Source organism: Bubalus bubalis, chromosome 20, assembly GCF_019923935.1.
Source record: "Bubalus bubalis isolate 160015118507 breed Murrah chromosome 20, NDDB_SH_1, whole genome shotgun sequence".
Classification (NCBI taxonomy): Eukaryota; Metazoa; Chordata; class Mammalia; order Artiodactyla; family Bovidae; genus Bubalus; species Bubalus bubalis.
Window position 1 is genome coordinate 48,920,100 of NC_059176.1, and position 12,179 is coordinate 48,932,278.

A 12,179-nucleotide genomic window follows, 5' to 3' on the forward strand; every position below is an offset into this window, starting at 1 on the left:
TGGAGGAGAGAAGGATGTGATCCAGGAGAGGCACACAGAGAGCCTTAACTGAATTGGAGATGATCTATTTCTTAAGCTTGGTGATGGGGATAGTGGAGTTCCCACCACTGCCCCATATGTACGCTAAATACACACCCTCACGCATACTATACAGGTTATTTGCATGCATAAAATATTTTACAATTTAAAAGAGGCCTTTGAAGAAACTGACTACAAACAATATTTTGGCAAAAACGACCCTCTTCTTGGTCACGTGGGATAGGAAAGATGTCATTTGTGCCAACACACAATTTATATACATAGAACTCATATATATATCTCCACATGTATGCTGCTTCTGCTGCTAAGTTGCTTTAGTCGTGTCCGACTGTGTGTGACCCAATAGACAGCAGCCCACCAGGCTCCCCCGTCCCTAGGATTCTTCAGGCAAGAACACTGGAGTGGGTTGCCATTTCCTTCTCCAATGCATGAAAGTGAAAAGTGAAAGTGAAGTCGCTCAGTCGTGTCCGACTCTTAGCAACTCCATGGACTGCAGCCCACCAGGCTCCTCCGCCCATGGGATTTTCCAGGCAAGAATACTGGAGTGGGTTGCTATTACCTTCTCTGAATGTATGCTGCTGCTGCTAAGTCACTTCAGTCGTGTCCGACTCTGTGCGACCCCATAGACAGCAGCCCACTAGGCTCCTCTGTCCCTGGGATTCTCCAGGCAAGAATACTGGAGTGGGTTGCCATTTCCTTCTCCACTCTGAATGTATAGGGTTGGCCAAAAAGTTCATTTGGGTTTTTCCATAAAATACAGAAAATAAACCCAAATGAACTTTTCGGCCAACCCAATAAAAGACTTTAGTAATTCTGAGAAGCTCACTGAGACAGTGATGACCAGAGGGAAAGTGAACTCTAGTCTGAGAGGTTGTTTCAGTTTCTTACTATTAAATAGGGCAGTATGTCTGGCAGATCATGTACCCCGTCCTCCCCCCAACCACCCACCTCTCCACCAGCAGACTGATGGTGGAGTTCTGGATCCCCGAGGCTGTCACCAGATGGAGAGACGCGTCTGTACACAGCACCACGCATTTCATGTGGCATTTCACTGAGCCCTCCGGATACACATTCTGTCCTTTGTGGACTAGGAAGTATTTCAGGAAGTGGATGCTTTGGCAGAAGCACTTTTCAGGAAGAGCAACAACTCCAAGAGTGAGTCCTGGAGGAAGGGAGGGCACGAGTAGGTCAGGCAAGGGGCAGAGGGAGGCAGCCATGGGTGCGAGGTCTGTGACCAGCGAGTGTGTGAGGGACAGGAGGCAAAACCAAGCACTGAGGGGCTTCCCTGGTGGTCCAGTGGCTAAGAACCCACCTTCCAAGGCAGAGGATGCGGGGTTTGATCCCTGGTTGGGGAACCTAAGATCCCAGAGCCCGCGGGGCAACTAAGCGCGCGCGCCACAACTAGAGAAGCCTGTGTGCTGCAATAAAGACCCAGCAGAACCAGAAGAAAAACCAAACAAAACCCAGGCAGCGAGCATCCTTCGAAGTGAAGGCATCCTGTCCACTAGGCTGTCAGTGTTTTAACTAACATTTCCTACAGAAAGGAATTCATAGCCAACGCCCACGGGGAGAAGGGAGCCCCCTTCAGGAGGACCCCTTCTAAGTATGTGGAAGAACCAAACCCAAGAAAGAGGACAAGTCAGCACTGGAGCGGAAGGGAGGAAGTGTTAACCCGGGCAGGTCAGGGTGTGTAACGGCGGCGCAGCGGGGGAGGGCGGGGCGGGGCGGGGCTTACCTTGCGCCAGGTCCCAGAGCGAGAGCACGCCGTCCTCACAGGCCAGCACCAGGTAGGAAGAGCAGGGACTGAGCTGAGACACCACGATGGGCGCGGCGCACGGCCACACGCCCTCGGGGTCTAGAGGGGAGATGCCACTCACCAGGCCGCCCCCGGACCCCCGCCCCCACCCATCACCGCCACCCGGACGACCTGAGACCCAGACTGGTCTGCCTGTCTGGACTCACCATCTCTCTCCTCTCTGTGCCATGCTGTCTCCTTCCTCAGGATAATATAACAAGTTATTTGAGTATTATACTACAGTTAACAGGGATTGGGGCTTCCCTGGTGGGTCAGTGGTAAGGAATCCCCCTGCCAAGCAGGAGACATGGGTTTGATCCCTGCATTGGAAAGATTCCCTGGAGAAGGAAATGGCAATCCACCTCCGTATTCTCCTGCAGAATCCCATGGAGAGAGGAGCCTGGAGGGCTACAGTCCATGGGATCGCAAAAGAGTACCACAGGACTGAGCGACTGAGCATGAGTAGGAACACTGAAAGAGTACTTACTAGGTGCTAAGCACCAGAGCGGGCACTTTATGGGCTTCATTTCATTTAATTCTCACAAGGATCCTATGGGGTGGGTCCTACTAGAACCTGCATTTTACAGATGAGCAGAATGAGGCAGAGAAGCAAGTGACTTGCCTAAAGTCACAAGAGCCAGTCAGTACAGAAGTGGAGATTAGAAGCCAGGTTTCCTGGGAGAGGGATGGAAGGAGAGAAATTCTTCCTCTGTGAGTTTTTAAACACTACTTCTGAGTGTAACTCTGAAGGACAGCATAGTGTTAGCTCAAGGAATTCACACAAAGTGAATTTGCTTGTGGAACTGCCTCCCTGAGTTTGTCAAAAACAAACCACCACCACTCATATTTCTTAAGTGCCTTTCAACTTCAAAAGAACCTTCAAGTAGAGAAACTGGATTTTGCTATTCACGACTAATGTGTGTAGTACATAAGGATGGTGTAACTGAGTGGTTTTCTGCTTTGGAGGAGAAAACAGGGGATTGGGGCATCAAGTGACTGGCCTGAAACCACACTGATTGCAGACACATGCTGGAACCAAGCCACCCTTTTTTTACCTTCACTGCCTAAGGAGCCCTGTAAACCAGACGGGGCTCTGTCCCCATGGACATCATCTTTAAGAAACACAACAGTTCAGAGACACAGCCTTGGGGTCACACCACACCTAGCAAGCCACCCACTCTGTCTGCACAGCTCTGGTCCCCTAAAAGCCACGCGACTGTCAGTCACATGCTCTTGGCTAAGCTGAAGAAGGACACAATCTGAGAGCCCCGAGCTTAGGCGACTCCCATCCCGGCAGTAAAGTACCAACTTTATCCTTCAGCGTCCGGTTAAGTGAATAGAAGAAGAAGTTGTGATGATCGGTCCAGTGTACACCAAGGACACAGGCTAGCCCTGGGAAAGAAGAGAGGAGAGGGGCGTCACGGAAGGAGTCTGGGTGGACTTTGATTTGGGTGGAGGGGTTTGCCCAGGAGGAGGTCAGTTTGAAATGGTTTGTGCCAATGGGCAGCACCCAACTGAGGGGTGAGCTACCAGCTGAGGGGCTGGGTACCCCCAGGAGGGCTCTCCTGGAGCCAACTCATCTTCCTGTGCAGGGACGATGGTCACTACTACCCCTCGGCTGCTTTCACATCTTCTAGATAAATTCCTGTCCACTAGGCGGTCAGTGTTCTAACTAACATTTTCTACAGAAAGGAATTCATATCCAGAGAGGTGGACCATAAAAAAGGCTGAGTGCCAAAGAATTGATGCTTTTGGACTGTGGTGCTGGAGAAGACTCGCCAGAGAACCTTGGACTGCAAGGAGATCAAACCAGTCAATCCTAAAGGAGATCAACCCTGAATATTCATTGGAAGGACTGATGCGAAAGCTGAAGCTCCAATACTCTGGCTACCTGATGCGAAGAACCAATCATTGGAAAAGATCCTGATGCTGGGAAAGGTTGAGGGCAGGAGAAGGGGGTGACAGAGGATGAGATGGTTGGATGGCATCATTGACTTAATGGACGTGAGTTTGAGCAAACTCCGGGAGACGGTGAAGGACAGGGAAGCCTGGCATGCTGCAGTTCATAGGGTTGCAAATAGGCGGACATGACTTAAAAGTCTGAACAACAACAAAAATCCGGAAGCAGCCTGGCGGGATGTGTGCACACCGTCCTCTGTGGCAGCTCACACCCTGAAGAGGGCGCCAGTGTCCATCATCAAGGAATCTGGTCTCAGGGGTCACAGGTGCGACTAGAAACCATTAAGCTGCAGCTGGCGACCCACTTTCCACCTCATTCCCTCCCAGCAGGCAGGCTGTGCTGAGCAGAGCTTCTCTAGCAGGGCTTGCTGGGCATTCCCCCAGATGACCACCTGCTTCCCCTTCCTTTACCTGGGGATCTCTTGACTCCCGCGGGCATTGGGATTACGCGACTGGGAAGGAGGAAGTAGAACGTAGCCATACTGGGAAAGAAAGAGACACTGGTCAGAGCCGTGGCGGACTCCTTGGCAAGGAGAAGTGCTGGCAGCGTCTTGATATTAAGACCAGAAGTGAGTAGTTCAGAAGGACCTTCCAGGGCGTTCAGGGCCATGAAGCGAATCATATTCTATGTGCTGGTCCTGGTGTGTGCAGGCCCTTGGAGTTTGGTGAGGGTTGGACAGGCAGAGTGGTGGGAGTTACGCCCAGGCCAGGAAGAGCACCCAGTATGGGCAGAGCCATTCCTGTCCTGGAGGAGGACCCTTTCATGATCAGACTTGGGTGAAGTATGTAAATGTTCCTATCCCGGGTGCACTAAGTTGGTACTTATTTTTTTTTTTAGTTTCTGTTAGGGCCTAGCTAGCCCTGGGACTTTGTGTAAAGTGAGAAAATTCAGGTCCACATGATGGCAAGATGAGAGGTTTCACTCCCCATGTGAAGCAAGAACAGTTCTGAGACCTGCAATAGTTGTGAGGAGAGTGGCTGCTGAACCTGCTCCACCAGATACTTCAAGGACTCAGGCTCAGGTTTTACAATCACTGAGGCCTATCTGCTCACTGAGATTAGGAAGTAGCATGTTTTAACAATTACACATTAATATATTACATTTAGAAAGACTGGATGGAAGTGGAGGAAAATGTTATTAGTGGTTAGTTTTCCTCTCTAGGATCATCTGTGTTGTCTAGATAATCAGGAAAACAATTTTTTTTTTAAGGAGATGCTATCATACAAAAAAATTATAAAATAGGGAATCCCTGGTGGTCTAGTGGTTAGGATTTGGCGCTTTCACTGCCATGATCTGGGTTCAAGGCCTGGTCAGGGAACTGAGATCCTGTAAGTAGTACTGCATGGCCCCCCATCCCCCCCCAAAATTCTAAAACTCTACTTTTCATCTCCATAGACGCCTATTCCTTCTTTTAAATCTATGTTATCATCCTTTGTTCTAATTATATTTAAACAAGCCATCCAACTTTTCAAAAGATTTTGCTGAAGTTCTCAGAGAAGTCCCCCAAACCATCAAGAGCTTTGAGACTCTGAATTAATTCAGGCCCTTGGGTTGATTTCTGCATGTGCCCACGGAGGAGAAGCTCCCAGGGAGGGGTCGTTCTGGCCTCACCCCCGCACCTCCCACCTCCAGGCTCACCTGATCGGCTCAGGCTCCCAGTCCCCATCCAGGAGCTTCTTGTAGGTGGCTCTTAAGATTGCCTCCCGCTTCTCCCACTGGCTCGCCTTTATGTAGTGATTCTGCCCAGAGCCCAGCCCGCGGCAGCCCGCTATCTTTGCAAAGGCTTCCAGGGGGCTTTTAAATGTGGTACCTAGGTTGAAAACATCCCAGCATTGGTTAAACCATCTGATGTCGTCCTTCCTGTTTCTCCCTCCTCCTCTATGCTTCCCAGTTTCCTGCAGAATCCCTCTTCCTCAGAAGTCTGTTCTTGCTCTGCCCAGGTGTTCAGCCTTCTCCCTGGCCTCCCTCCTACCCCACTGGCTCACGGAGCACAGGCGAAGGGCAGCTGCTCTGCCTCCTCCCACTCCTCCATCTCCATCCTGCTGTGGTTTCCTGTTTCCAGACTACGGAATCTCCAGAGGCCAGGGAAATGTCACAGTGTCACTAGAGACCATAGATCACTATTGCTGTCTCTCCAGCCCAGCAAAGTCCCAAATCTTCCAGTCACTCGCACTATGCAGCTGTGACTGAGGACCCTCAATACACAATCCCAGCTTCCTCCTCTGCTTACACTGATCCAACTGCCTTCCTTTAAAAATTCTCCTTTCTCTGCCAATCATTTTTATCATTCTCCTTCCCAACAACCTTTCATTTCCTTCTTTCTCATCCGCTCCTAAATCCACAGTGGGAACTTCCCAGGTGGCTCAAGTGGTAAAGAATCCACCTGCCACTGCAGGAGCCACAGGTTCGATCCCTGGGCTGGGAAAATCCCCTGGGGGAGGAAATGACAACCCACGCCAGTATTCTTTCCTGGGAAATCTCCTGGACAGAGGAGCCTTGTGGGCTACAGTCCATGGGGTCACAAAGAGTCAAACATGACTGAGCGACCGAGCATGCACACCTACAGTAAACCTAGGCGATCTATTTTCTGGGCATGAACCTTAATTTTCAGAACTCTTTTACTCTTTGGAAGGTGCCCAGGAGCTCCCACAGGGCCCCAAGTCCCTTTCTCCAGAGGCAACCATTGTTATCAGTTTCTTGTACAACTTTCTAGAAACAGACCCCTTCCAGAAGGCAGCAAGTGTGTGTTAGTTGCTCAGTTGTGTCTGACTCTTTTGCGACCTCCTGGACTGTAGCCCACCAAACTCTTCTGTCCATGGGATTCTCCAGGCAAGAATAATGGAGTATGTTGCCATTTCCTTCTCCAAGGAATCTTCCTGACCCAGGGAATCAAATCCGGGTCTCCTGCACTGCAGTTAGACTCTACTGTCTGAGCCCTCAGAGAATCCCCAGATGGCAGCATATTACTACATTATATAATGTATATAGTACAATATATATTATTATATGTATTACATGTACATTTGTATGTATTTTTTAAAACAAATGTTCAGTTCAGTTCAGTTCAGTCGCTCAGTCGTGTCCGACTCTTTGCGACCCCATGAATCGCAGCACGCCAGGCCTCCCTGTCTATCACCAACTCCCGGAGTTCACTCAGACTCACGTCCATCGAGTCAGTGATGCCATCCAGCCATCTCATCCTCTGTCGTCCCCTTCTCCTCTAGCCCCCAATCCCTCCCAGCATCAGAGTCTTTTCCAATGAGTCAACTCTTCTCATGAGGTGGCCAAAGTACTGGAGTTTCAGCTTTAGCATCAGTCCTTCCAAAGAAATCCCAGGGCTGATCTCCTTCAGAATGGACTGGTTGGATCTCCTTGCAGTCCAAGGGACTCTCAAGAGTCTTCTCCAACACCACAGTTCAAAAGCATCAATTCTTCGGCGCTCAGCCTTCTTCACAGTCCAACTCTCACATCCATACATGACCACAGGAAAAACCATAGCCTTGACTAGACGAATCTTTGTTGGCAAAGTAATGTCTCTGCTTTTGAATATGCTATCTAGGTTGGTCATAACTTTCCTTCCAAGGAATAAGCATCTTTTAATTTCATGGCTGCAGTCACCATCTGCAGTGATTTTGGAGACCAAAAAAATAAAGTCTGACACTGTTTCCACTGTTTCCCCATCTATTTCCCATGAAGTGATGGAACCAGATGCCATGATCTTTGTTTTCTGAATGTTGAGCTTTAAGCCAACTTTTTCACTCTCCACTTTCACTTTCATCAAGAGGCTTTTAAGTTGCTCTTCACTTTCTGCCATAAGGGTGGTGTCATCTGCGTATCTGAGGTGATTGATATTTCTCCCGGCAGTCTTGATTCCAGCTTGTGTTTCTTCCAGTCCAGCGTTTCTTATGATGTACTCTGCATGTAAGTTAAATAAGCAGGGTGACAATATACAGCCTTGACGTACTCCTTTCCTATTTGGAACCAGTCTGTTGTTCCATGTCCAGTTCTAACTGTTGCTTCCTGACCTGCATACAAATTTCTCAAGAGGCAGATCAGGTGGTCTGGTATTCCCATCTCTTGAAGAATTTTCCACAGTTTATTGTGATCCACACAGTCAAAGGCTTTGGCATAATCAATAAAGCAGAAATAGATGCTTTTCTGGAACTCTCTTGCTTTTTCCATGATCCAGCAGATGTTGGCAATTTGATCTCTGGTTCCTCTGCCTTTTCTAAAACCAGCTTGAACATCTGGAAGTTCACGGTTCACATATTGCTGAAGCCTGGCTTGGAGAATTTTGAGCATTACCTTACTAGCGTGTGAGATGAGTGCAACTGTGCGGTAGTTTGAGCATTGTTTGGCATTGCCTTTCTTTGGGATTGGAATGAAAACTGACCTTTTCCAGTCCTGTTACCATATATTAACTAGCAGTTCTTGAAATGTGGTCCCAGATCAGCAGAGTTAGAAATGAAACAGAAATGCTGTGGGTAGGGCCCAGCAATTTGGGTTTTTATAAATCCTCCAAGTGAGTCTGATCCAGCTAAAGTTTGAGAATTACTGTCATACCCTACACCTCTTGCATTTTGTTTTTTGGTTTGTTTTGCATTTTGATTTGATGACATATCTTGGGAGATCTCTTTATTTCAGTACTATAGATCTTCTTCATTGTTTGTTGCTTATTTGCATTAAACCCTTTCCTTGTTGTGAACTATAATGCGTTCAGAAAGGAGCATAAAAATATATCTTTTCCTTTAAATATCTCTTAATAAATTATGCTAAAGAAAACATCTGTCTCTCCTGAGGTCAAGAAACAGATTATCACATCTCCCTGCTAAAAGCTTCCCAAGGGCCATGCTCCAGTCATAACCCCCTGAGAAAAACAGCAGCCATTCTCTTGGCTTTTAGGTAATCACTTCATGACATTTATGTTACTTTTATGCTACCTAAATATGCATCTAAACACCACAGCTTTATTTTGCCTGGTTTTTGAGCTTTACACAGTGGAATTGTACAGTGTCAATTCTATATGTGCCCTCTTTTGCTTAATATTGTGAGATTTATCCATTTTGTTGTGTATATTTGTGGTTTGTTCCTTTTCATTGCTGTATAGTATTCCATTGGGTGGAAAATATATACATATATTAAGGTTTATTTACATGTTCTTTTGTTGATGGATTTTCAGTTGTTTCATGGTTTGCGGTTATTGGAAATCATGCCATTATTATTATTACTGTACATTCTTTCTGAAATACCTTTACTTTCAAGCCAATCAGGTATACATCTAGAAGCAGGGTGACTAACTCATTCTGGTTTGTGCAGCAGTTTCCTAGTTTTGGCACCAAAAGCCCCATATCCAGGGAAATCCCTTAGTCCCAGACAAACTGATATGGTTGGTTACCCAGTGTAAATGCTGGGTCAGAGGATGTAACTTTTCTTTAACACTAACAGTAAATTGTTTTCCAGGGTGGTTGTACTGATTTTCATTGCTATCTATGTATGGGAGGTTTGATTGTTTCACATCCTCACCAACTTGGTATGGTCAATATCTTTTATTTATTTATTTTTAAACAGTATCATCATTGTTTTTTATTAGCAGCATTATTCCTTACTCCTTTTGTTAGAAAAACACCCTGCAGTGTGTGTGCAGATCTGTGTATAATCAATATCTTTTAGTTTTAGCCATCCTGGTAGGTGTTAAGTGGTATCTCATTATGGTTTTTTTTTTCTCATTATGGTTTTAATTTGCCTTTCCCTGATAACTAACTATGCTGAACATCTTTTCATATGTTTATTGGCCATTTGAATAATCTCTTACCTATTTTATACCAAATTACCTGTCTTTTTCCTAACAATCTGTAGGAATTCTTTTTTTTTTTTTCTTTTACACATTTTATTCATCATTCTAAATGTAGGAATTCTTAATAGAGTCTAGATATGGACCATTCATAAGTCTTATGTGTTTTGAAAATGCCTTCTCTCAATACATAATATGCCCATTTATGCTGTTAATGATGTACTTGGATGATTAGAAGTCCTTAATTTTAATATAGTCAGACTTATCAACTTTTCTTATCATAAGTACTTTTTGTCTTTGGTCTAAAAAGTCTTTCCCTACCCAGAGGTGATAAAGATATTGCCTTATATTATTTTCTAAAAGTTTTATTGTTTTCTCTTTCATATTAACTTTTATGATTCATCTGGAATTTAATTTTGTATATCATGTGAGGCAGGGGCCATATGGACAACCAGCACCACTTACTGAAATGACCATTCACTGCTCTGTAGCACCACCTTCATCAGATATCAAGGGTCCATTTTGGCCTAACTCTGTCCCGCCCTCTCGGTCCTGTGTTTTTCATCTAGTCTTTAAATCTACTCTATTCTATCAACTATTTCTATATTTTATATATGTTTCCATCTATTATTCACTCATCTGTTTTTCTACCTTGTTTTAATTCCTGTGACTTTGTAATAAATCTTGATGGAGAAATCGTATCACCATGTTCTTCTATGACAGTGAATTGTCTATTCTTGGTCTTTTGCATTTGTCTCTTTGTTTTTAATGGCTGCAAAGTACTCTGAGTGTACCGGATTTACCTCACTAGTCTTATGCCTCTGTAAATAGCACTGCAGTCAGCATCCTTGTAGGTATATCTGTAAGGTCACGTGTGAATATTGAGAGGAGAGACTGTATGTCCTCTGTCTAAAGTGTGGACTTACCCTCTGGTCCTCTTAGCCAACTCCCAGTTTTAATTCTTAAAACCTTCTCAAATGTTCCTTCTGAAAAACCCTCTGCCTATTCCCTAGGCAGAGTTAGTTACTCCTTCCTCTATGTTTGTATGGTCCTGGATGTCCCCCCACTGCTGCACTTAATCGAATCCTACTGTGATGGTTTCCTTTTTCACCTGCAGCTTCTGGAGAACGGGAGATGTGTCTGACTCATCTTCGTGCCTGGTGCATTATCGGCCCTCAGCAAATACTGGTGAATGAAGTAACACAGGAATGTAGAAATGCGTGAACCCCACCAGCACTAGGGGAAAGGTGTCTCCTGATGTCCCAATTCTTTTAGTTAATTATATCCTTATAACATTTATATTTTTAATCTTTAGGTCCCAGAGCCTATGACTTGTAAATCAGATATTGCTGCTAATAAATGAAAAATGTGGAGAAAGAGAAAGAAAAAACTAAGAAATCAATGGCAAAAGGAAAGACAGTATTCATGGAATTATACGTACCTGTAATTGGTTTGGGTGGTTTGATTTTCATTATTTGAACTGGAAGACTCAACTTAACATCTCCTCTAAAAGAAATGTTCATATCCTACAATAAGGAAAAAGCACAGATAATAAGCCAACAAAGGAGATAAAACAGGATCATTAGAAACACTCATTTCAAAAGAAGGTGAAAAAAGAAGAAAAAGAAAGAAAAACAGGTGGAAAAATAGAAACTAAACAGCAAAGTGGTAGATTTAGACATAAATACACCAAAAATCACATTAAATATAATGGCCTAAATGGCCTAAACACCCCAATTAAAAGGTAGAGTTTGACAGATTGGATCAAAAAGGCAAGACCTAATGATATGCTATCAAAAAGAAACTTATCTTACATATAAGGATTTTTAAAAGTATATAAAAAGTATATCTTATAAACTAATCAAAAGAAAGCTGAGGTGGCTATATTAATATCTGACAATATAGATTTCTGAGCAAAAAATGTTACCAGAGATCAAAGGGTCATTGAATAAAGATAAAATGGTCAATTCTCAAGGGGATATAAAATTCTAAATGTTTCTTGCACCTAATAACAGGGCTTCAAAATACATGAAGCAAAAATTCTTAGTGTGAAAGCAGAAATAAATCTATAATCTCATAGATTTCAACAGTCTTCCCTCAATAATTGATAGGATAAGCAGACAGAAAATCAATAAGAATATAGAGGGGAAAGCAGTAAGGCTATAGAAGACTTGAATAACTTGGACCAATGACAACCGACTGCATGTTCTTTTCAAGTGCACATAGAATACTTAACAGAATTAACCATATTTGGGGCATAAAACAAGTCTTAATAAATTTGAAAGGTTTCAAATTATATGAAGTATGTTCTCTGATCACAACAGAATTCAGTTAGAAACCAGAAAAAAAAAAAAAAAAAAGAAAGATATCTAGAACATCTCAAGTATTTGGACACTAAATAACATGCTTCAAAAAATAGTCCACTGGTTTCAAAAAAGAAGTTAAAAAACACAAATTAGGAAGTATTTTCAAAAATGAAAACATAAAATATCAAAATTCGAAGGAAGCAACTTAAGCATTAGTTAGATGCAAGTTTATAGCACTAAATCGGAGAAGGCGATGGCACCCCACTCCAGTACTCTTGCCTGGAAAAT

At 44.2% G+C, this 12,179-nt stretch overlaps 1 protein-coding gene across 7 annotated transcripts in view; it reads right to left on the minus strand.

Moving 5' to 3' along the window:
• WDR93 (WD repeat domain 93) overlaps positions 1-12,179 on the minus strand; it is a 54,048-nt gene that overhangs the window by 10,553 nt on the left and 31,316 nt on the right. For 4 of the 7 annotated variants that reach the window (XM_006058211.4, XM_044932763.2, XM_044932764.2 and 1 more), the window contains exons 8-13: positions 11,027-11,111; positions 5,433-5,604; positions 4,205-4,275; positions 3,140-3,226; positions 1,775-1,894; positions 988-1,201 (exon numbers count right to left, since the gene is read on the minus strand). In XM_006058211.4, the coding sequence (XP_006058273.2) occupies positions 988-1,201; positions 1,775-1,894; positions 3,140-3,226; positions 4,205-4,275; positions 5,433-5,604; positions 11,027-11,111 (749 nt within the window). Of the gene's footprint in view, positions 1-987; positions 1,202-1,774; positions 1,895-3,139; positions 3,227-4,204; positions 4,276-5,432; positions 5,605-11,026; positions 11,112-12,179 lie in introns of those variants that run through there. The other 3 variants (XM_044932765.1, XM_025270996.2, XM_044932766.1) reach the window with 3 other exon arrangements.